This window comes from Scyliorhinus torazame, chromosome 13 (assembly GCF_047496885.1).
Source record: "Scyliorhinus torazame isolate Kashiwa2021f chromosome 13, sScyTor2.1, whole genome shotgun sequence".
NCBI lineage: Eukaryota > Metazoa > Chordata > Chondrichthyes > Carcharhiniformes > Scyliorhinidae > Scyliorhinus > Scyliorhinus torazame.
Genome location: NC_092719.1, coordinates 224,220,467 through 224,241,618, shown reverse-complemented (window position 1 = coordinate 224,241,618; position 21,152 = coordinate 224,220,467). Strand labels below are relative to the sequence as shown.

Genomic DNA, 21,152 nt, shown 5'->3' with positions numbered 1-21,152 from the left:
ATTTGATTTAATTTTTAAAAACCCGAAGTCTCCGGCTGCCCAATAACTAATTACCAGGTTTGTAAATTTAAACACAATTAGCTTTTTAGTATTGTTATGGGCCAGGGTTTAGAGAACCCCAAAGTGTATCATGGAGTGCACCTGACCCACAACTTTTATTAGATTGTGGTATGGGGAGCACACGGCCCACTCTACAGGTGTGGGACAGCAGAAATGGAAAAGTAATTATTAAAGCAAAACAATGTTTATTTTATGAACTCAAGTTAACCTTTTTAAAACATACAGTGAACATCTTAGCAACCGTCAATTCAAATACAACCCCCAAAGAATACAACACTAAGTAATCCTCAAACTTTCCTTTTAACATCCACAAGACTTTTAAAAAACCTTTAAACAGAAGCACATCAGGTTTAAATTCACTACTGAAATGAAAGGAAATGAAATGAAAATCACTTATTGTCACAAGTAGGCTTCAAATGAAGTTACTGTGAAAAGCCCCTAGTCGCCACATACCGGCGCCTGTTCGGGGAGGCTGGTGCGGGAATTGAACCGTGCTGCTGGCCTGCCTTCAAAGCCAGCGATTTAGCCCTGTGCTACTGAGAATAGTTATCACTCTGAATTCACCAAATGATCAAGAGATAGTCTTTACATGACAGAGGAAACATTACACCTTCTGTGGCTGACTGCAGCTCCAACACTGAAACAAAACCAAAAAACACACACACCCAAGCTTTTCTCAAAGTGAAACTAAAAAGCAGACCCAGAGCTCAGCTCCACCCACACTCTGACATCACTGCAGTAACTTTAGCAGACTACCATTTCTTATAGTGACATTCTCATGACGTTATTAACAGTGACTATAATTAAACAACTCCAACTGGTTAACTACTATCTAATCTCTAACCTCCGCCCCCTCTTTAACTTGTTATCACTATCGCTCTTTCCTTCCTTCTTTCTCCCCTCCTGTACAGTCAGACTGCTTGTGAAGGCAGAAACCTGACTCTGACTGCACTCCCCTGAGGACCTTCGCCCTCATCAGCTTCCAAAATGGAAAATCAATTTGAGAGTGGGACCCCAAGGGACACCTGCACTACCTCGGACTGTTAATGGCCACCCTTTTTCCTCCAGTGCCTTGAGCTGTGGTGTGGCCACCTTTCTAAACGTGCAATCCACGTAACTCTTGCCAGTATGGCACAGTGTCTCCAGCCGCAGCGTGAGCTCTGATCATATGGTTATCTAAGATGCTGGTATGGTCGATGACTTCCCACATATAACAAGTCACACATTCCACTTGGCTGACCTCGCCTGCCATGTCTTAAGCTTAAACGTACTTCATCTTACTTGCTAACTTTTCATATCACTTAGTGTTAGAATATACTCCTCTTACCTTAACTTAGTCTCCTTGTCTAATTCTACTTCTGATGTGGAGATGCCGGCGTTGGACTGGGGTGAGCACAGTTAGAAGCCTTACAACACCAAGTTAAAGTCCAACAGGTTTGTTTTGAATCACTAGCTTTCGGAGCACTGCTCCTTCCTCACCCTTACCTGAGGAAGGAGCAGTGCTCCGAAAGCTAGTGATTTGAAACAACCAATTGGACTTTAACCTGGTGTTGTAAGACTTCTTCCTAATTCTACTTCGGCCTCCTTACTTGGTATAATTATTTATCACTTTACTTTATTATGCTGGCTCGGCTTTTACTTATTGCTGGTGTTTCTCAGTTAATTTCTTTCAACTAGAACTGACCGTAGGACACCGTTCCCAGTCTGCTTCACTGCGATTCTGACTGCAGGACAACATTCCCAGACTGTTTCACTGCGATACTGACTGCAGGACAACATTCCCAGGCTGTTTCACTGCGATACTGACTGCAGGACAACATTCCCAGGTTTTGCAAGCCTATAAGTCCTCTCTCCAGAACCTTTAATTGCACTCTTTAGTTTAAAGCCCTCTCCACTTCCATCGTTATGCAGTTTGCAAGAACACTGGTCCCCACACGGTTCATTTGGAGACTGTCCCAACGGTACAGCTCCCACTTCCCCAGTATTGATTCAAAGGCCTAAACCCACTCCTCTCACACCAGTCTTTGAACCATCTATTAATTTCTCTAATTTTATGTACCCTATGCTAATTTGTATGCAACTCAGCTAACAATCTAGATATTATAACCTTGGAGATTCTGTTATTTTATTTAGTGCCTATCTCCCAAACCCTCTATGCAAAACATCTTTCCTCATTCTACCTATGGTGTTGGTACCTACATGGACCATGACAACGGAGGAGATGTCTCACCTGGCACCAGGTAGGCAACAAAACAGAGGGCAGTGTCAATCCCCTTAACTATACTGTCCCCTAATACTACTACATCCTTGTGAGTCCCCCCACTTGAATGGCTTCCTTTAGCATGGTGCCATGGCCAGTGAACTCATCCACCCTGTAGCCTGCACCTTTATCCAAACAAGCTGAGAGAACATCAAACCTGTTGAACAGTTAAAGGCTTACACCCCTGCCCTCTGGGTCCCTTACCTACCTCAGCTACAATCACATCCCCTGTCCCTGACCACTTTCCAAATTGGAAGACCCTCCAGACAGGAAGCATCCAGATAGCTCTCTCCATCCCTGATATGTTGCAGTGTCTGCAGCTCAGCCTCCAGCTCAATCATGGTGAGCAGAAGTTCCTCAAGCTGCAAACATTTACTGCAGACATGTTTTCCCTGGATCAATTCTGAGTTCCCACATGTTGCAGCTTTAACACATCAACTGTCCTGCCATCCTTAATGTGTTTTAAATAATTACTCACTTAAATGATTCACGTATTTATGGTGCTTTTTATATATATTCAACTTACAAAAGAACAGTTCCTATATGTGGGGCAGCACGGTAGCATTGTGGATAGCACAATTGCTTCACAGCTCCAGGGTCCCAGGTTCGGATCCGGCTTGGGTCACTGCCTGTGCGGAGTCTGCACATCCTCCCCGTGTGTGCGTGGGTTTCCTCCGGGTGCTCCGGTTTCCTCCCACAGCCCAAAGATGTGCAGGTTAGGTGGATTGGCCATGATAAATTGCCCTTAGTGTCCAAAATTGCCCTTCGTGTTGGGTGGGGTTACTGGGTTATGGGGATAGGGTGGAGGTGTTGACCTTGGTTAGGGTGCTCTTTCCAAGAGCCGGTGCAGACTCGATGGGCCGAATGGCCTCCTTCTGCACTGTAAATTCTATATAATTCTATATTATTTTATGATGTGGAGATGCCGGCGATGGGCTGGGATGAGCACAGTAAGAAGTCTTACAACACCAGGTTAAAGTCCAACAGGTTTGTTTCAAATCACTAGCTTTCGGAGCACTGCTCCTTCCTCAGGTGAATCTGAAGGAGCAGTGGTCCGAAAGCTCGTGATTTGAAACAAACCTGTTGGACTTTAACCTGGTGTTGTAAGACTTCTAACTATACTATTATAGACCTCAGAAATGGAATAAACCTTAAACACTTACTAGATACCCACCAGATACACACCAAACAGCTCGCTACTCCTGCAGCAGGGCAGGACCACTTTCTGAAGAGTGAAAAGGTTAGGAAGCAAAAAGCAAAAGAGCACCTCTTTCCCCTCGACACCGAATTCCCACTTTGATCCAAATTCCCAAATCTAGTCACATGGACTGTGTCTCACTCAGAATGTGCTCTCTCCCACTGCTGGTACAGACACTTACTGATGTAAAAATAATAGATTTAAAGATAAAAAGGGGAACAAACTTTTTTTAAAGTGATTTAAGGCTGTAGAGGTAGGTGTGGTCATGAAATCTTGCAGAGCATGTGTGCTGAAACAGACCAATGAAGAATCAGCCTTCATCAACCCTCAGAAAAGTTAAGTGTCACGTTATAATTTTCATGCCTTGGGTCAGGTTTTCGAGGAGTGTGGACCAAAGGCAGGTAAATGCAGTTGAGGAACAGATCAGCCATGATCCAAAGGTTTGAAGGAATAGGGTTGAAAGGCTTGTTGCTATCTTCCTGTGTAAGTGAAGTAATGTAAATAGATTGACTATAGTTACCTTGTTTAACTTTTCTTGTACAGCTTTAATCCCATGCCAGAGATCTAACTGGTGAAGAACGTTCGGATATTTTGACTCTAAATATAAATAGAAAATGGCATAAATCATAAATACAGGACAGCATCACAAAACCTACCAAGGTTTTGAATATCTGTCCTAATATCTCATTATGAGGTTAGTTGTCTGTTTTGTCTCATAACAGTCCTTTGAAATGCCGTTGTAAATGCGAGTTATCGTGAAGGGTTTCTTGAGTAAAGCACTGGCAGAGGAACAGCGCCTGTGAACCGTTCTTCAGAAAGGGAGATGATAGTCCAACAGTCCCCTCTAACTTTCCCACACCCTGTCCTTCCCACACACTTCACGGGGGTTAATCCTCCAGTAACGTACTGTGTCTCCAATCTTTAAACCTAAGCCTTGATACTAAGCACTGGTAGGCTGTTTGGCCAGAGTTGGATAAATCCAATCCTGTCCAAAGCTGACACCCACACATACACACGGTAGATCAGGTGGAAACTGGATTGTGATTGGTACTGTGGCTGAGCAGAATCACAAAATCTTTAAAATGAGGGAGGCCATTCAGCCCATCATCTCTGCACTGGTTCTCTGAAAGCATACTACCTCGTCCCATTCGCCTGTCTTATCCCACCAACCTTGCACATCTTTCATTTCAGATAGCAATCCAATTCCCTTTTGAACATTTCGATGGAACCTGCCTCCACCATCCTCTCAGCAAGTTAATTCCAGACTCCAACCACCATCTGGGTGGAAACTTTTTCACTCGCATCGCTTCTACTCCTTGTGTCAATTATTTTGAATTGGTGCCCTCTCGTTCTTGATGCTTTCTTGAGAGGGAACTGTTTATCTTTGTCCATTCCCCTCAGGATCGTGAATACCTCTAAGAAACCTCCTTCAGCGTGTGTTCTTCAAGGAAAACAGAGCCAAGCTCTCCAATCTACCGCCACAGCTAAAGCTGTTTATCCCTGGAATAATTCTTGTGAATCTCCTTTGTACTCTCTCAAATACCTGCACATTCTTCCTCAAGTATGGCACCCAGAACCAAATGCAGAACTCCAGATGAGACCTTGTGAGTATCTTACACAATTTCAACATAAACTCCTTATTCTTGTACCCAATGACCCTATTAATAAAACCCAGGACACTTCATGCTTTATTAACCCTCTCAAAATACCCTGTCACCTTCAATGACTTGTGTACATCAACACTGATGTCCCTCTATTCCTGCACCTCCTTTAGAGTGTCTCCCTTAGTTTGTACTGTCTCTCCATATTCATCCTGTTCAAATGAATCACCTCTCATTTCTCTGCATTGAACGTCATCTGCCACGTGTCTGCCCAATCCACCAACATGTCTATGTCCTTTTGAAGTTCAAGATGTTTCTCATCACAATTGACAACGCTTCCAATCTTTGCATCATTTGAAATTTTTTGAAATCAGGCCCTGCCTACCACAGGATAAAAGCAAATTACTGCGGATGCTGGAATCTGAAACGAAAGAGAAAATGCTGGAAAATCTCAACAGGTCTGGCAGCATCTGTAGGGAGTAAAAAGAGCGAACGTTTCGAGTCCAATGACTTTGTCAAAGCTAACAGACAGAGAAAGTGGGAAATATTTATACTGTGGAGTGAGAATGAAAGATGAGTCATAGCCACAGAAACCCAGGGAAACCGGGTGCTAATGGCCACAGAAACCAAGGGGAAAGAGTGTTAATGGCAGTCCCCAGAGAGAACAAAAGATGTGAAAGATCAAACAGCAGGGAAACTAACATCAGAGGGTAAACTGTAGATGTGGGGGAGGGGAAGTGGGAAGCAAAGAGGAGAAAGGTGAAGGAAAGGTGGATAAGATTGTGGGGGGGGGTGAAATTAAGGTCATTAATATATATCAGGGAGATCAAGGGACCCAACACTGAACCCCTGGGGAACTCCACTACACATTTTCCACCAATCTGAAAAACAACCATTTATCACTACTCTCTGTTTCCTATCACTCAGCTAATTTCTTCTCCAAGTGCCAACTTTCCCTTTTACTGAATTTTACTCACAAGTCTGTTGTTGTGTGGTACTGCAACAAATGCCTTTTGAAAATCATATATATCAGATCAACAGTGTTGCCCTTATGAATTTTTTAGTTACCTCCTCAGAAAAGTTAGTTCAACACGATTTTCCTTCAACGAGTTCCTTAATTATCCTGCACCTGTCTAAGTGACCATTGATTTTGTCCCTAACTATCACTTCCAGAAGTTTTCCTACCATTGAAATCAAACTGACTGGTCTCATAATGCATGTCATTATCCTTGTGCCCCATTTTGAACAAGGGTGTAGCATTCACAATTAGCCAACCCACCCTATGTCTTAGGAAGATCAGAAAAATATCACCAATGCCTCTCCAATTTCAACTCTCACCTCCCTCAGTATCCTTGGATGAATCTCTTCCAGTCCTGGTCCCTTAGTAATTTTAAATATTAATAGCTTTTCTAATACTTTCTCCTTCTTAATAGTAAATTCCACAAGTGTCCCAGCTACCTTCTCTCTCACCTCAGCCTGAGCAGCATCATCTTCCTTTGTAAAGACAAATGCAAACTGCTTGTTTAATACCTCCGCTATTTCTCCAGCCTCTTTTCTTTATCCCTAATCGGCCCGACTCTTTCTTTTACCACCCTTTTATCATTTACATGCTTATTGAAGACCTTGGCATTCCCTTTTATTTTAGCTGTCAGTCTCTTTTTATGCTCCCTCCTTGCTTTTCTCATAAGTTTTCTCATTTACCCTCTGGTCCTTCTATATTCAGGCTGATTCTCCATTATATATTTTATCTGACATCTGTCATTCACGTACTTCTTCCTTTTCATCATCACCTCTCTCATCTTCCAGGGTTCCCTAGATTTATCTGTTTTACCTTTTCCCTTCAAGGGAATATGCCATGGCATTTTCATTTCATTTTATTCTTTGAAGGCAGCCTATTGTTCAGCGGCTATCTTTTCTGTCAACATTTGTTTCCACACACTTGATCGACTCAGATGCATTCTCATCCCATCAAAGTTGGTTTTCTCCTAATTAATTGTCCCTGCTCTGGATTGCTCTTTGTCCTTTCCCTTGGCCAACTTAAATCAACAATGGTCAGTTAGAAGTACCGAGTGGATGATCCATCTCAGCCTCCTCTATAGGTCCCCAGCACCCCAGGTCTTGAGCCAATTTTATTCACTCCACGCGATATCAATAAACGGTTCAGAATACAGCAATATTCCGGCAATAGTACTGAAGACTTGTGCTCCAGAACTTGGCAAACCCCTAGCCAAATTGGATGTAAAAATTAAACATATTGTGGTCTCTGCTACCTTGAGGTGCCTTTACCGAGATAATCAATTCATTCTGTCATGTTACACGAAACTAAAATAACCTGCTCTCTGCTTGGTTCCAGACCGTGTTGTTTGAAGAAACTATCTTGAAAGCATTTTAAGAATTCCTCACCCAGGCTATTGCTGCCAATCTGATTTTTTTTAGTTTATGTGCAGATTATGTAGATTAAAATCACACAAGAATATTGCCATTTCTTTATCACTAGCACCCAATAGTCATTCTTGTATACTTTGCCCAAGATTGTAGTTACTGTTAGGGGGTGCTGTGGACTATTCATACCAGTGTATTTTTCCCCCTACTATTCCTCATCTCCATCCAAACCAATTTCACATCCTGATCTTCTGATACAAGGTTGCCTCTAACTATTGCACCAATGCCATCCTTGATCAACAATGCCACCCCTCCAACTTTACTTAGTTTCCTAATCTCTTGAATATCTGAGCCGGGGAAAGTGTTTACAACGTCAGCTTACATGGGGAGAAGGAAGGAAAGTTGGGTGGTTAGTAGTTTAGTGGGAATGAGGTTGAGGGAGCAGAAGGTGGTTATTTTGACAAGTGAGCTGAAAGTGAGGAGCTACGAGAGAAAGTGGAGAAAGATGCCAATTTCATGGCTCACCTTGGTGGGGAGGCTTAGCTCATTGGACTAGAGATGGGGAATCAGCTGAGGCAGCTGGTTCCTTCTTTATTCTCTCTGAAAATCATGAACACTTACTCATTATCATCAAGAGTTGGGGATCTGCATCTGTAACTATCTCAGAAACATCAAGGTTATTTTGTACCAAGCACTGGAGGGCACGTTGGAACCCAGAGATTTCCAGATTTCTCAGCTTCCTGGTTCCTTCTCTGGCATCGATCATTTGAACATCCAGGATCTTGTGAGTGGAGTTGTCCATCATTGTGTAGGTGAGATACTTCTCTGAAAGGACACGGCTGTTGTGGCTTTGATCTCCCACCACCACGATGGGACGTGTAAGCTCCAGAAAATGTTTCTCCTGCATCTTCCTCCAGTAGTTTGTCACTGAAGGCTGAACATACGACTTTTGAATCTTGAGAAATGATTGATGACCGACTGGAAGCATATTCAGGAATTTCAACATCAATGCAATTTTCCGATAATTATTCCCTGATAAAACTATGCTTGATACCAGCAGAATGTTACCGGCAGGGACTCCTTGGAGCAATGGCTGTGACCACCAGACAGACTTGTGTCCATGGCAGCAGTAACTCACGACCTTCATCGCTGTTGCTACAACATGCAGTTCCAAATCTATTTTACCATTGCAGTTGAGAGACTTGCACTTTGAAAATGCTTTCTCAGCTAGGGACATCAGACATGTATCAAAGATGATGCCAGTCCTCATGTCACATATGCTCTTGTCTTGTGCTGAACTGACTGAAGCTGGGACAGATTCATCTTCTCCAGATACTATTTCATCGTTAACGATATTTAAGACTTCCTCTTCGATTGTGCAGTCCCTCAGCTGAGTATTTATGAAGCTGTTCAAAAATCAGAAATTATAATTACTTTGGTAATTCATACACCAATTACATATAAAGAGGGATTGTCTACCCCATTGTACCAGCACATCGTAGTAATGTTCTAATAACTGTATGTTGGCACACTTTCAACATCACACAAACCTCTGCGACACACTTAAACAGATCAGAAACAAAGGAAAGATCCATAATGTCTATAACTCTTGGAGTGGTTAGGAAAGGGTCTGATAGGTTAGACATAAAGATGGTTTTCCATATAGGGAGACCAGAATTAGGAGCTAAAAATACAAAATACCATGAATAAATCCAACAAACAATTCAGGAGCAACTTCACCCAGTGATACTGGCTACCAGGTGGAGTGATTGAAGGGAATGGCATATATGCCTTTAAGGGAAAGCTGGATAAATACGAGGGACAAAGGGATAGTAGGATATGCAGATCTAATTCGATGAATGGCGGTCTGTTGAGAAAGGACGTACTGGCACTGGAGGGTGTGCAGAGGAGATTCACTAGGTTAATCCCAGAGCTGAAGGGGTTGGATTACGAGGAGAGGTTGAGTAAACTGGGACTGTACTCGTTGGAATTTAGAAGGATGAGGGGGGTTCTTATAGAAATATATAAGATTATGGAGGGAATAGATAGGATAGATGCGGGCAGGTTGTTTCCACTGGCGGGTGAAAGCAGAACTAGGGGGCATAGCCTCAAAATAAGGGGAAGTAGATTTAGGACTGAGTTTAGGAGGAACTTCTTCACCCAAAGGGTTGTGAATCTATGGAATTCCTTGCCCAGTGAAGCAGTTGAGGCTCCTTCATTAAATGTTTTTAAGATAAAGATAGATAGTTTTTTGAAGAATAAAGGGATTAAGGGTTATGGTGTTCGGGCCGGAAAGTGGAGCTGAGTCCACAAAAGATCAGCCATGATCTCATTGAATGGCGGAGCAGGCTCGAGGGGCCAGATGGCCTACTCCTGCTTCTAGTTCTTATGTAACTAGTGGTGTTCCGCAGGGATCAGTACTGGGACCTCTGCTCTTTGTAATATATATAAACGACTTGGAAGAAAACGTAGCGGGTCTGATTAGCAAGTTTGCGGATGATACTAAGATTGCAGGAATTGTAGATAGTGATGAAGAATGTCAGAGAATACTGCAGGATATAGATAGGCTGCAAAATTGGGCAGAGAAATGGCGGATGGAATTTAACCTGAACAAATGAGAGGTGATGCATTTTGGGAGATCCAATTCAGGGGGAGATATAAAACAAATGGCAGAACCATCAGGTGCATAGTTATACAGAGAGATCTGGACATGCAGGTCCACAGATGCTTAAAAGTGGCAGCACAGGTGGAAATGGTGGTAAAGAAAGCATATGGCATGTTTGCCTTCAGGGGACGGGATATCGAGTATAAAAGCTCAAAAATATGTTACAGTTATATAGAAAGTTGGTTCGGCCACATTTGGAATACTGTGTCCAATTTTAGTCACTGCACTACCAGAAGGACTTGGAGGCTTTGAAGAGAGTACAGAAAAGGTTTACCAGGATGTTGCCTGGTATGGAGGGTATTAGCTATGAGAGATTGAATCAACTGGGATTGTTCTCCCTAGAGAGATGGTGGTGGATGACTGCTCCATGGCTGAGATCATGAGCTCCGTGGTGCAAGTCTTCAACTGCATGGTGCAGGCAATAGTGTCAGCACCAGAGGACCGGCCCAAAGCCCTTTCAAGATCTAGGACATCCGCCCTTCATGTCCGGAATAGATTGACGGATGAGTGCCTCTACCCTCCCGCTTTGCATTAGGGGCAGCACGTGTCACCTCTCTGTCATGGAGAGATGGGTATAAACCTTGGTGTTACATGGATAATTGGAGCACATTCTGGGGAAGGTGGGACCTGTACAAAACAGGACGGTTTGCACCTGAACCAGAGGGGCACCAATATCCTGGGAGGAAAATTTGCTATGGCTCTTCAGGGGGGTTTAAACTAATTTGTCAGGGAGATGGGAAAACGAGCTGTAGTCCAGAAGCCAGTGTTGAGAGTAGTGAGGTACTGAGGAGGGTATCAAGGTCACAGGAGTGTACCGGCAGGCCGGAAGGTGGGTTGAAGTGTGTCTACTTTAATGCAAGGAGCATCCGGAATAAGGTAGGTGAACTTGGAGCATGGATTGGTACTTGGGACTACGATGTTGTGGCCATTACGGAGACATGGTTAGAACAGGGACAGGAATGGTTGTTGGAAGTTCCGGGGTATAGATGTTTCAGTAAGAGTAGGGAAGGTGGTAAAAGAGGTGGAGGAGTAGCATTGTTAATCAAGGATAGTTTAACGGCTGCAGAAAGGCAGTTCGAGGGGGATCTACCTACTGAGGTAATATGGGCTGAAGTTAGAAATAGGATAGGAGCGGTCACGTTGTTAGGAGTTTTCTATCGGCCTCCAAATAGTAATAGAGATGTGGAGAATGAGAAAACAAGGTTCAGTTGGGTCGCTTGAGGGTTACAAAGTAGCAAGGAATAAGCTAAAAATAGGGCTCAGGAGAGCTAGGAGGGGGCATGAGAAGTCCTTGGCGGGTCGGATCAAGGAAAACCCCAAGGCTTTTTACTCTTAAACTGAGAAATAAAAGAATGACCAGGGTGAGGTTAGGGCCGGTCAAGGACAGTAGTGGGAACTTGTGCATGGAATCAGAAGAGATAGGAGAGGCGTTGAATGAATACTTTTCTTCAGTGTTCACCAAGGAGAGGGGCCATGTTCTTGAGGATGAGAGTGTGATTCAGGCGGGTAGGCTGGAGGAGGTAGATGTTCTGAGGGAAGATGTATTAGCAATTTTGAAAAACCTGAGGGTCGACAAGTCCCCTGGGCCAGATGGGATATATCCTTGGATTCTTTGGGAGGCAAGGGATGAGATTGCAAAGCCTTTGGCTTTGATCTTTGGGTCCTCACTGTCCACGGGGATAGTACCAAAGGACTGGAGAGTGGCGAATGTTGTTCCTCTGTTCTGGAAAGGGAATAGGAATGACCCTAGTAATTATAGGCCGGTTAGTCTTACTTCGGTGGTCGGTAAGTTACTGGAAAGGGTCCTGGGGGATAGGATTAATGACCATTTGGAAAGATGCAGCTTAATCCGGGATAGTCGATACGGATTCGTGAAGAATAAGTCTTGCCACACAACTTTGATTGAATTATTTGAGGAGGTAACTAAGTGTGTAGATGAAGGTAGAGCAGTTGATGTCGTATACATGGATTTCAGTAAGGTGTTTGATAAGGTTGCCCATGGTCGGCTCATGAATAAAGTAAGGAGGTGTGGGATAGAGGGAAATTTGGCCAATTGGATAAGTAATTGGCTATCACATAGAAGACAGAGGGTGAGGGGTGGTGGATGGAAAATTTTCCGACTGCAGACCAGTTACCAGCGGTGTACCACAGGGATCAGTGCTGGGTCCTCTGCTATTTGTGATTTTTATCAATTACTTGGAGGAGGGGGCTGAAGGGTGGGCCAAGATTGGTGGAGTAGTGGATGAGGTGGAGGGCTGTTGTAGGCTGCAAAGAGACATTGATAGGATGCAGAGCTGGGCTGAAAAATGGCAGATGGAGTTTAACCCTGATAAGTCCGAGGTGATTCATTTTGGTAGGACAAATTTGAATGCGGATTACAGGGTCAACAGCAGGGTTCTGAGTAATGTGGAGGAACAGATAGATCTTGGGGTTCATGTCCATAGATCTCTGAAGGTTGCCACTCAAGTGGATAGAGCCGTGAAGAAGGCCTTTAGTGTGTTAGCGTTTATTAACAGGGGGTTGAGTTTAAGAACCGCAACTGTACAGGACCCTGGTGAGACCACATTTAGAGTATTGTGTGCAGTTCTGGTCACCTCATTATAGGAAGCATTGGAAAGGGGATTTACCAGGATGCTGCCTGGATTGGAGGGTAGGTCTTATGAGGAAAGGTTGAGGGAGCTAGGGCTTTTCTCATTGGAGCGAAAGAGGATGAGAGGCGACTTAATAGAGGTTTATAAGGTGATGAGGGGGATAGATAGAGTGGACGTTCAGAGATTATTTCCTCGGGTGGATGTAGCTGTTACAAGGGGGCATAACTATAAGGTTCGGGGTGGGAGATATAGGAGGGATGTCCGAGGTAGGTTCTTTACTCAGAGAGTGGTTAGAGTGTGGAATGGACTGCCTGCTGTGATAGTGGAGTCGGACACTTTCGGAACTTTCAAGCGGTTATTGGATAGGCACTTGGAGCACACCAGAATGACAGGGAGTGGGATAACTTGATCTTGGTTTCAGACAAAGCTTGGCACAACATCGATGGCCGAAGGGCCTGTTCTGTGCTGTACTGTTTTATGTTCCCAAAAGTTAACCACTGGGCACTATTCAGTGGCACACTCAAGCATTGCAGGGCTAACTACATTGGCACAACTGACTCATCAAGGACGTGTCCAGGAACTGATCAAGCAACTGGCTTCCCCATGTGGCAGGCGAGACACACCTGATTCATGTTGAGATAGCAATTTGCAGTCACCTTCAGCCGTAGATTGCACCCCCATTTCCCAGCTCTCATGGGCTGCGATTAAACAAGCCTCGGACCTGGAACAGCCAGCCATTCTGACATTATTCCGATGACGTGACCTTCAATACCAGTGGCTTTTCCCTTCCAGACAACTCATGCCCTGAGGATGAACTTTGTAGCTGAGGGTTGGGGGTTCATTTGGACTGCACTCATTCTTCCCCCGTGTGAGGGCCTTCTGTTCTCATGTAGCTCCTCAACATCTCTTGTCAGTGTCCCCCACTCTTCTCATGCAGCCTGGCATTTCACAGGATTCCACCCATGGACCTCACAGTCGCCCCCTATGCTGATCCAGTGATTGCACCCACTCCCACCAACCTGCCACACTAGAAAGGCAATCCCTCAGCGGAAAAATGACTAAAGCCCAACAAGGGGGACCCAAGAAGCGAAACCAAGCACACCAGCCGCCAGATCCCTTGAGACCTGGAGGACCAAAGCAGTGAAGGTCAGCTGATGTCTGCGAGCAACACTCACCCCCCCAACCCCAAAATGCTGAGACACAACCCCCTGCCCTCTCCCGGCCCGGAGTGGCACTTATCTAGCTCCCGCGCACTCTTTGGTGCCCCCTCTGCAATAGGGTACCCAGAGGGTAATGCCGACCTGGGCGCCACCACCAATTTCACCTTCGGAGCTGAGGTCGCCAGGTTTAGATTTTATACATCTATTGAAAGTTGCACTGGTGTGACAGCATGCCGGTACGCGCTGAATGTTCAGTAAGCTGGGGGGGGGGGGGGGGCTCCTGGCGGGAAGGCCCGCGAATAAGGTGCCAATGTATTCACATGATGTTCAGTTCTTTGTCAATTGTTATAAAAACCCATCTGGTTCACTAATGTGCTTTAGGAAAGGAAATCTGCCGTCCTTACCTGGTCTGGCCTACACCTGACGTCAGACCAACAACAATGCAGCTGACTCTTAAATGCCCTTTGAAATGACCTAGCAAGCCTCTCAGTTGTGTCCAACTGCTACAAAGACAATGAAAGAAATGAAACTGGATTGATAATATCCCGGGAATAGTACTGAAGATTTGTGCTTCAGAACTTGGCGCACCCTAGCCAAGCTGTTCCAGCACAGCTACGACACTGGCATCTACCCGGCAATGTGGAAAATTGCTCAGGTGTGTCTTGCACACAAAATGACAGATCCAACCCAATACCGCCCTATCAGTCTACTCTCAAACATTAGCAAAGTGATGGAAGGGGATCATCTGCAGTGCTATCAAGTGGCACTTAACACAACAACCTGCTCACGGACGCTCAGTTTGGGTTCCGCCAGGTCGCTGAGCTCCTGACCTCATTCCAGCCTTGGTTCAAACATAGACAAATGAGCTGAATGCCAGAGGTGAGGTGAGAGTGACTGCCCTCGACATCAAGGCAGCATTTGACCGAGTGTGGCATCAAGGAGCCCTTGCAAAATTGGAGTGAATGGGAATCAGGGGGAAACCCTTCCGGTGCTTGGAGTCATACCCGGCATAAAGGAAGATGATTGTGGTGGTTGGAGATCAATAACCTCAATTCCAGGGTAGTGTCCTTGGCTGAACCATCTTCAGCTGCTTCACTGATGACCATCTCTCCATCATCAGGTCAGCTGAATCCCCCCACTACCAACATCCTGAGGGCGTTATCATTGACCAGAAACCAAACTGGACTAGCCATATAAATACCGTGGCTACAAGAGCAGGTCATAGGCTAGGAATCCTGTGGAGAATAACTTACCTATTTACCCCCAAAGCCTGTCCACCATCTACAATGCACGTGTCAGGAGTGTGTTGAGTGCAGCTCCAACAAAATTCAAGAAGCTCAACACAATCCAGGACAAAACAGCCCACTTGGTTGGCACCCCTCCCACAAACATTCACTCCCTCCACTATCAACGAACAGTTGCAGCAGTGTATACCATTTACAAGATGTACTGCTGCAACCCTCCCAGGATCCTCAGACACTGCCTTCCAAATGTATGGCCACTACCATCTCGAAGGACAAGGGCAACAGGCACACAGGAAGACCACCACCTGCAGGTTCTCCTCCAAGTCACTCACCATCCTTCACTGTCGCTGGGTCAAAATCCTGGAACTCCCTCCCTACCAGCACAGTAGGCGTGCCTACCCCACATGGCTGCCACAGTTCAAGGAGGCATCTCACCACCACCTTCTTAAGGGCAATTGAGGATGGGCAATAAATGCTGCCCTAACCAGTGATGCCCACAACTCAAAAATGATCTTTGTTTTAATTTGCAGAGATGGTAAGTGAATAAAGCAAAGTATTGTTGTTATATTTACCCAAAAGTTGGAGTCAAAAAATAACATAAAACATTTATATATTTTGCGAAAGGAAACTTCAAAATGGATGTAAAAACATTTTTTTTTAAAAGAAGGAAGAGGGAACACACATTTAAAGATTGATTGAAGACTGTACTGTAATAGTTTGGTCATGAGACCCTGAAGAACATGTGTGAAACAGGCCTGTGAAGAAAGCAGCCTGCAGCCACCCTCAGGGAAGACAACTGTTGTGTCTGCAAGGTTTTCATACAAGCTTTGGTTTCCAGTATTGAATGAGAGAGGGCGAAGACTGAAATATTTCCCGTGTAACAACAGTCGTTTGTGGCCATTTTACTGGAATTTTACAGAGAAAATCTGAGTACAGTGGCCTAAAAAGGAATTTAACTTTGAGTTAAACTAAGCAGATACTCTTGGAAAATGTTTGTAGAACTACTGATAACTGCGTGAATGTAATCCTTAGTGTCTAAGTTTTCTTTCTTTTTCAATAAATGTTTAAATTTAGTATTTGAAATCTTCAAAATTGGTTTGATATTTGTGCTCGTAACTTTAGTGCAGATATCTTATCATAATAAAATACAAATTACAAATGGCTGTGATAGCTTGTCCAAGTTTCCCTCTGGGATTTGGGAAGCCTGGCAATTCCCACCTTCCATATCAAAACATGGGCATAAGTGAGTGAGTATCCTGAGACAGGGTGTGAGACAAGTAACTGGAACTCACTCCAGTGGCCCTCTTTATTAATTACTCATTTTTTTAAATGATCAATATATTTCTTTGACATTGTTTTTTTATTTGTTGCTTAGCAAGTTGTTTATTTTCTTCAAAGCTCAACTTTTTTAAAAAATCACGCTTCAGGTTATGCCAAAACTTACCTTTCCAAAATTTGCTGCTCAGCCCCTTGAGAGATGAAAACATTGAAATGAGGCCTCTGACGTAAAAAAGTCAGATAACCCAGACCGATACCTGAAACAGTGGCCTTAAAGGGTTGAACCTCGCACCATATTAGTGAAAACAAACTCTGGCGGTTAATTCACCGATCTCAAAGATGTACAGGGTTGTGTTGATGTCGGTGCCTCCAGGATATGGGTAGGTGGGCAAGGAGGAAGATTTTTATAAAAATCTCCCATTTATTTTGTAGTTCTCTGAAAAGTGTGTCTGACTGAACGTCAGGTGAGGTCAAGATGATGCTCAGTTGTTATGATGCTCAGTTGTTATGCTCTCCAAAGGCGAAGAGAGAATATCCATTGGATTGAGGCAGACAGGGGTGGCTGGGGAGCAGATATTGGAGACTGCCTTGTGTTTGTGAATCAGTATCCCAGGAAGGCATAAGCACCACTTTTGACAAAAGCAAAATATTGGAATGCTGAAAAGCTGACGTGAAACAGATTTAAAATACCCAACACATCAGGCAGCAACTGTGCATGTTGATGTTTCAAACAATGGATTGAATAATTCAGATGAATGATCATGGACCTGAAACTTTACTTCTATCTCAATAGATTCTGCCCAGCCTGAGCATCTCCAGTGTCTTCTGCAGATGTTAATGAATATGGATTGCATGTTCCTGTGAGCTTGGAATAGGGATGGGTATTTTGGCTTTCCATTAATGCTCACACCCCATGAATGATTAAAACAAAAATTATGCAGATAAATATACCTACTTGTCTGGCAGAAGATATTTAGACGTATCTTCAGAATCTCCCATGAGCTCCAAACTCTGTTTGTCATGATCTGTGTCTGTGTCACTGTCAACAGTGGATGAACTGGAACAACAAATATATCTTGTAGTACACTGAAGATATGCAAGGAACTTCAAATGCAACAATATCAGTTTGACTCGAGCAGTGTTGTAACGTGCCAGCTGAACTCACACCAAATCCCATTTGACTATTGCTTATGTTCACTGACTTGCATTTCTCCTGGCCTGACAAAGTCTCAATTTTAAAAACTCTCATTCCTCCTTGATCTCACCCACTCATACTAGAATGCAAATCTCATCAATGAGATAATCATCCTCACGATACAAATTAGCCTTCATCCAGGAAAACACATGCTCCAACAATTTCTATAGTCACTAAACATTATCAAACAAAGGCATTGTCCTGTCAATGTCATGCACCCTTGTGCAATCGAGTAATCATAACAAAAGTTGCTTTTAATTAAGGATTGCGCTGCCCAGAGTTACAATTATGCAGTTTATAAGATTATGTTTTGGACTGTATATTTAAACTCCATGTAAAAATGAAGGAAGTCATGTGACTCCTCCAAATTCTGCCTATCAACAAGCCTGGGCTAGTCAGTGGACTGACAGAGCAAGGTGCAAAATTCTCACATCTGGAAACATAGGGTAAGAACAGTTTTGCTAACAGTAAATAGGCTTGTCAGCTCAAAGCTTCTGGCTCAGAAGAAAAAGAGAGAAAGGAAAAGAACGGTTGATATGGTCGGCAGGGAGAAGACGCTACAAGTTATTTCTGAGCTATTGAAGTCAATGCAGGAGGGAGACAGGCTCCACGCAAAGAGGTGCATTCCGCAGCCATCGAAGGAACCTGGCAGATTTGTCCTGGTGTGGCCAGGTTTTACTGCTGGTAGTGGATTAGGGAAACTCCCAAAAACTGAGGGAAGTGCCCGGCTACACATCAGGGGCGCGATTCGGAGAATCGTCGGGGGCCGGCGTGAATCCCGCCCCCACCGTGTCCCGAATTCTCCGCCACCGGAGATTCGGCGGGGGCGGGAATCGCGCCGCGCCGATCGGCGGAAATCGCGCCGGTCGGCAGGCCCACCCCCGGCGATTCTCCGGTCCGCGATGGGCCGAAGTCCCGCCGCTGTCAACCCACGCCAGCCGGCGTGGATTGAACCACCTTTCGAACGGCGGGACAAGGCGGCGTGGGCGGGCTCCAGGGTCCTGGGGGGGCGCGGGCCGATCTGGCCCCGGCGGGTGCCCCCACGGTGGCCTGGCCCACGATCGGGGCCCACCGATCCGCGGGCGGGCCTGTGCCGTGGGGGCACTCTTTTCCTTCCGCCTTCGCCATGGTCTTCACTATGGCGGAGGCGGAAGAGACCCCCTCCACTGCGCATGCGCGGGGATGCCGTGAGCGGCCGCAGACGCTCCCGCCCATGCGTCACCCGGCGAAGTTATTTCTGCGCCAGCTGGCGGGGCGGAAATCAGTCCGGCTCGGACTGAGCCCCTCAAGGTGAAGGCTCGACCCCTCAAGATGCAGAGAATTCTGCACCCTTGGGGATGCGCGATGCCGGACTGATTCGCGCCGTTTTTGGCGCCGGTCGGCGGACATCGCGCCGATTGCGGAGAATCCCGCCCCAGAAATTGGAGTCCCCAGCCTATGCTTAACAAATGAACACAGCCTGACAACAGCTGACTCTGCAAACAGCTTCAACACACGAGTGGGGGGAGGAGGTGGTTGGAAATGAGGAAAATCAAATGTGCACTGTGCTTCTGAACACAATTCAGCCTGATCTTCTGGAAATACTGAGGGGCTGGCTTAGCACACTGGGCTAAACAGCTGGCTTTTAAAGCAGACCAAGGCAGGCCAGCAGCACGGTTCAATTCCCGTACCAGCCTCCCCGAACAGGCGCCGGAATGTGGCGATTCGGGACTTTTCACAGTAACTTCATTTGAAGCCTACTTGTGACAATAAGTGATTTTCATTTCATTTCATTCAAATACAGGTGACAACAGAGTCTAACTCATTTCCATGGTAAAACCGTCACTCAAAAGACTGGACTCTCATGATGAACATCTAGAGAGAGTAGTCCTTGAGTACCTGTCAGCAACATCCAGTCATGAATGGTGGTGGACAATGAATCAAATCACTGGGGGAAGAGGCTCCAAGAATATCGCAGGCGGGAATCTCCGGTCCGCCTGCAACTTTTACCGGCACGGAGGATTCTCTGTTCCCGCAGCCGGCTAATGGGGTTTTCCATTGTGGCCACCCCACGCCATCGGGCGTGGGTACGCTGCCGGCGGACCGGAGGATCCAACGGAGAATTCTGCTGCCCAATGATGGAGGAGCCCAGCACATCAGTGCAAAAGATAAGGCTGAAATATTTGCAACAATCTTCAGCCAGAAGTGCCGAGTGGATGCTCCGTCTCGGTCTCCTCCGGAGGTCCCAGCATCACAGATGTCAGTCTTCATCCAATTCAATTCACTCCCCATGAAATCAAAAAATTGGTTGAAGGCATCGAATGCGTCAAGGGCTATGGTCTTGACAATATTCCAGCAATAGTACTGAGGACTTATGCTCCAGAATGAGCCATGCCCTTAGCCAAGCTGTTCCAGTACAGCTACAACACTGGAATCTGCCAGCCTTATGGACAATTGATCAGGTATGGCCTGTTCACAAAACCCAGGACAAGTCCAACCCGGCCAATTACCGCCCCATGAGTCTACTCTTGGTTATTAACAAAAGTCATCGACACTACTGTCAAGTGGTGTAATAACCTGCTCACTGACACTCAGTTTGAATCCGCCAGGTCCATTCAGCTCCTGAATTCATCAAAGAATTTACAGTGCAGAAGGAGGCCTTCGGCCCATCGAGTCTGCACCGGCTCTTGGAAAGAGCACCCTACCCAAGGTCAACACCTCCACTATCCCCATAACCCAGTAACCCCACCCAACACGAAGGGCAATTTTGGACACTAAGGGCAATTTAGCATGGCCAATCCACCTAACCTGCACATCTTTGGACTGTGGGAGGAAACCGGAGCACCCGGAGGAAACCCACGCACACACGGGGAGGATGTGCAGACTCCGCACAGACAGTGATCCAAGCCGGGAATTGAACCTGGGACCCTGGAGGTGTGAAGCAATTGTGCTATCCACAATGCTACCGTTACAGCCTTGACCTAAAATTGGACAAAAGAGCTGAACTCCAGAGGTGTGACGAGAGTGACTTCATTTGATAACGAGGCAGCATTTGACCAAGTGTGACATCAAGGAATCATAGCGAATCTGGAGTCAATGGGAATCAGGGGAAAGACTCTCTGCTGGTTGAAGTCATGCCTATCTCAAAGGCTTTTGGTTGTGGTTGTTGGAGGTTAATAATCTCAGTCCTGAGAGATCACTGCAGGAACTCCTCACACAACTTCAGCTGCTTCATCAATAACCTTCCCTCTGCCATAAGGTCAGAAGTGGGGATGTTTGCTAATGATTGCATTATTTTCAGCAACATATGCGACTCCTCAGATGCTGAACCAGTCCGTGCCTATATGCAGCAAGGCCTGGACAACATTCAGGCTTGGGCTGATATGTGACAAGTAGCATTCATGCCACACATACCAGACAATGACCATTTCCAAAAAGAGAGAATTGAATCATCTCCCTTGACATTCAATGGCATTTCCATTGCTGAATTCCCTTCTGGAGGTTACCATTGACCAAAAACTGAACTGGACTGGCCATAT

The 21,152-nt window shown here is 45.4% G+C and overlaps 1 protein-coding gene across 3 annotated transcripts in view; it reads right to left on the bottom strand.

Annotated features, from left to right (window-relative positions):
* LOC140388640 (uncharacterized) overlaps positions 1 to 21,152 on the bottom strand; it is a 68,015-nt gene that overhangs the window by 20,367 nt on the left and 26,496 nt on the right. For all 3 annotated transcript variants that reach the window (XM_072473100.1, XM_072473101.1, XM_072473102.1), the window contains 3 exons: positions 17,395 to 17,496; positions 8,123 to 8,907; positions 4,039 to 4,115 (listed from right to left, as the gene is read on the bottom strand). In XM_072473100.1, coding sequence (XP_072329201.1) covers positions 4,039 to 4,115; positions 8,123 to 8,907; positions 17,395 to 17,496 — 964 coding nt within the window. The remainder of the gene's footprint in view (positions 1 to 4,038; positions 4,116 to 8,122; positions 8,908 to 17,394; positions 17,497 to 21,152) is intronic.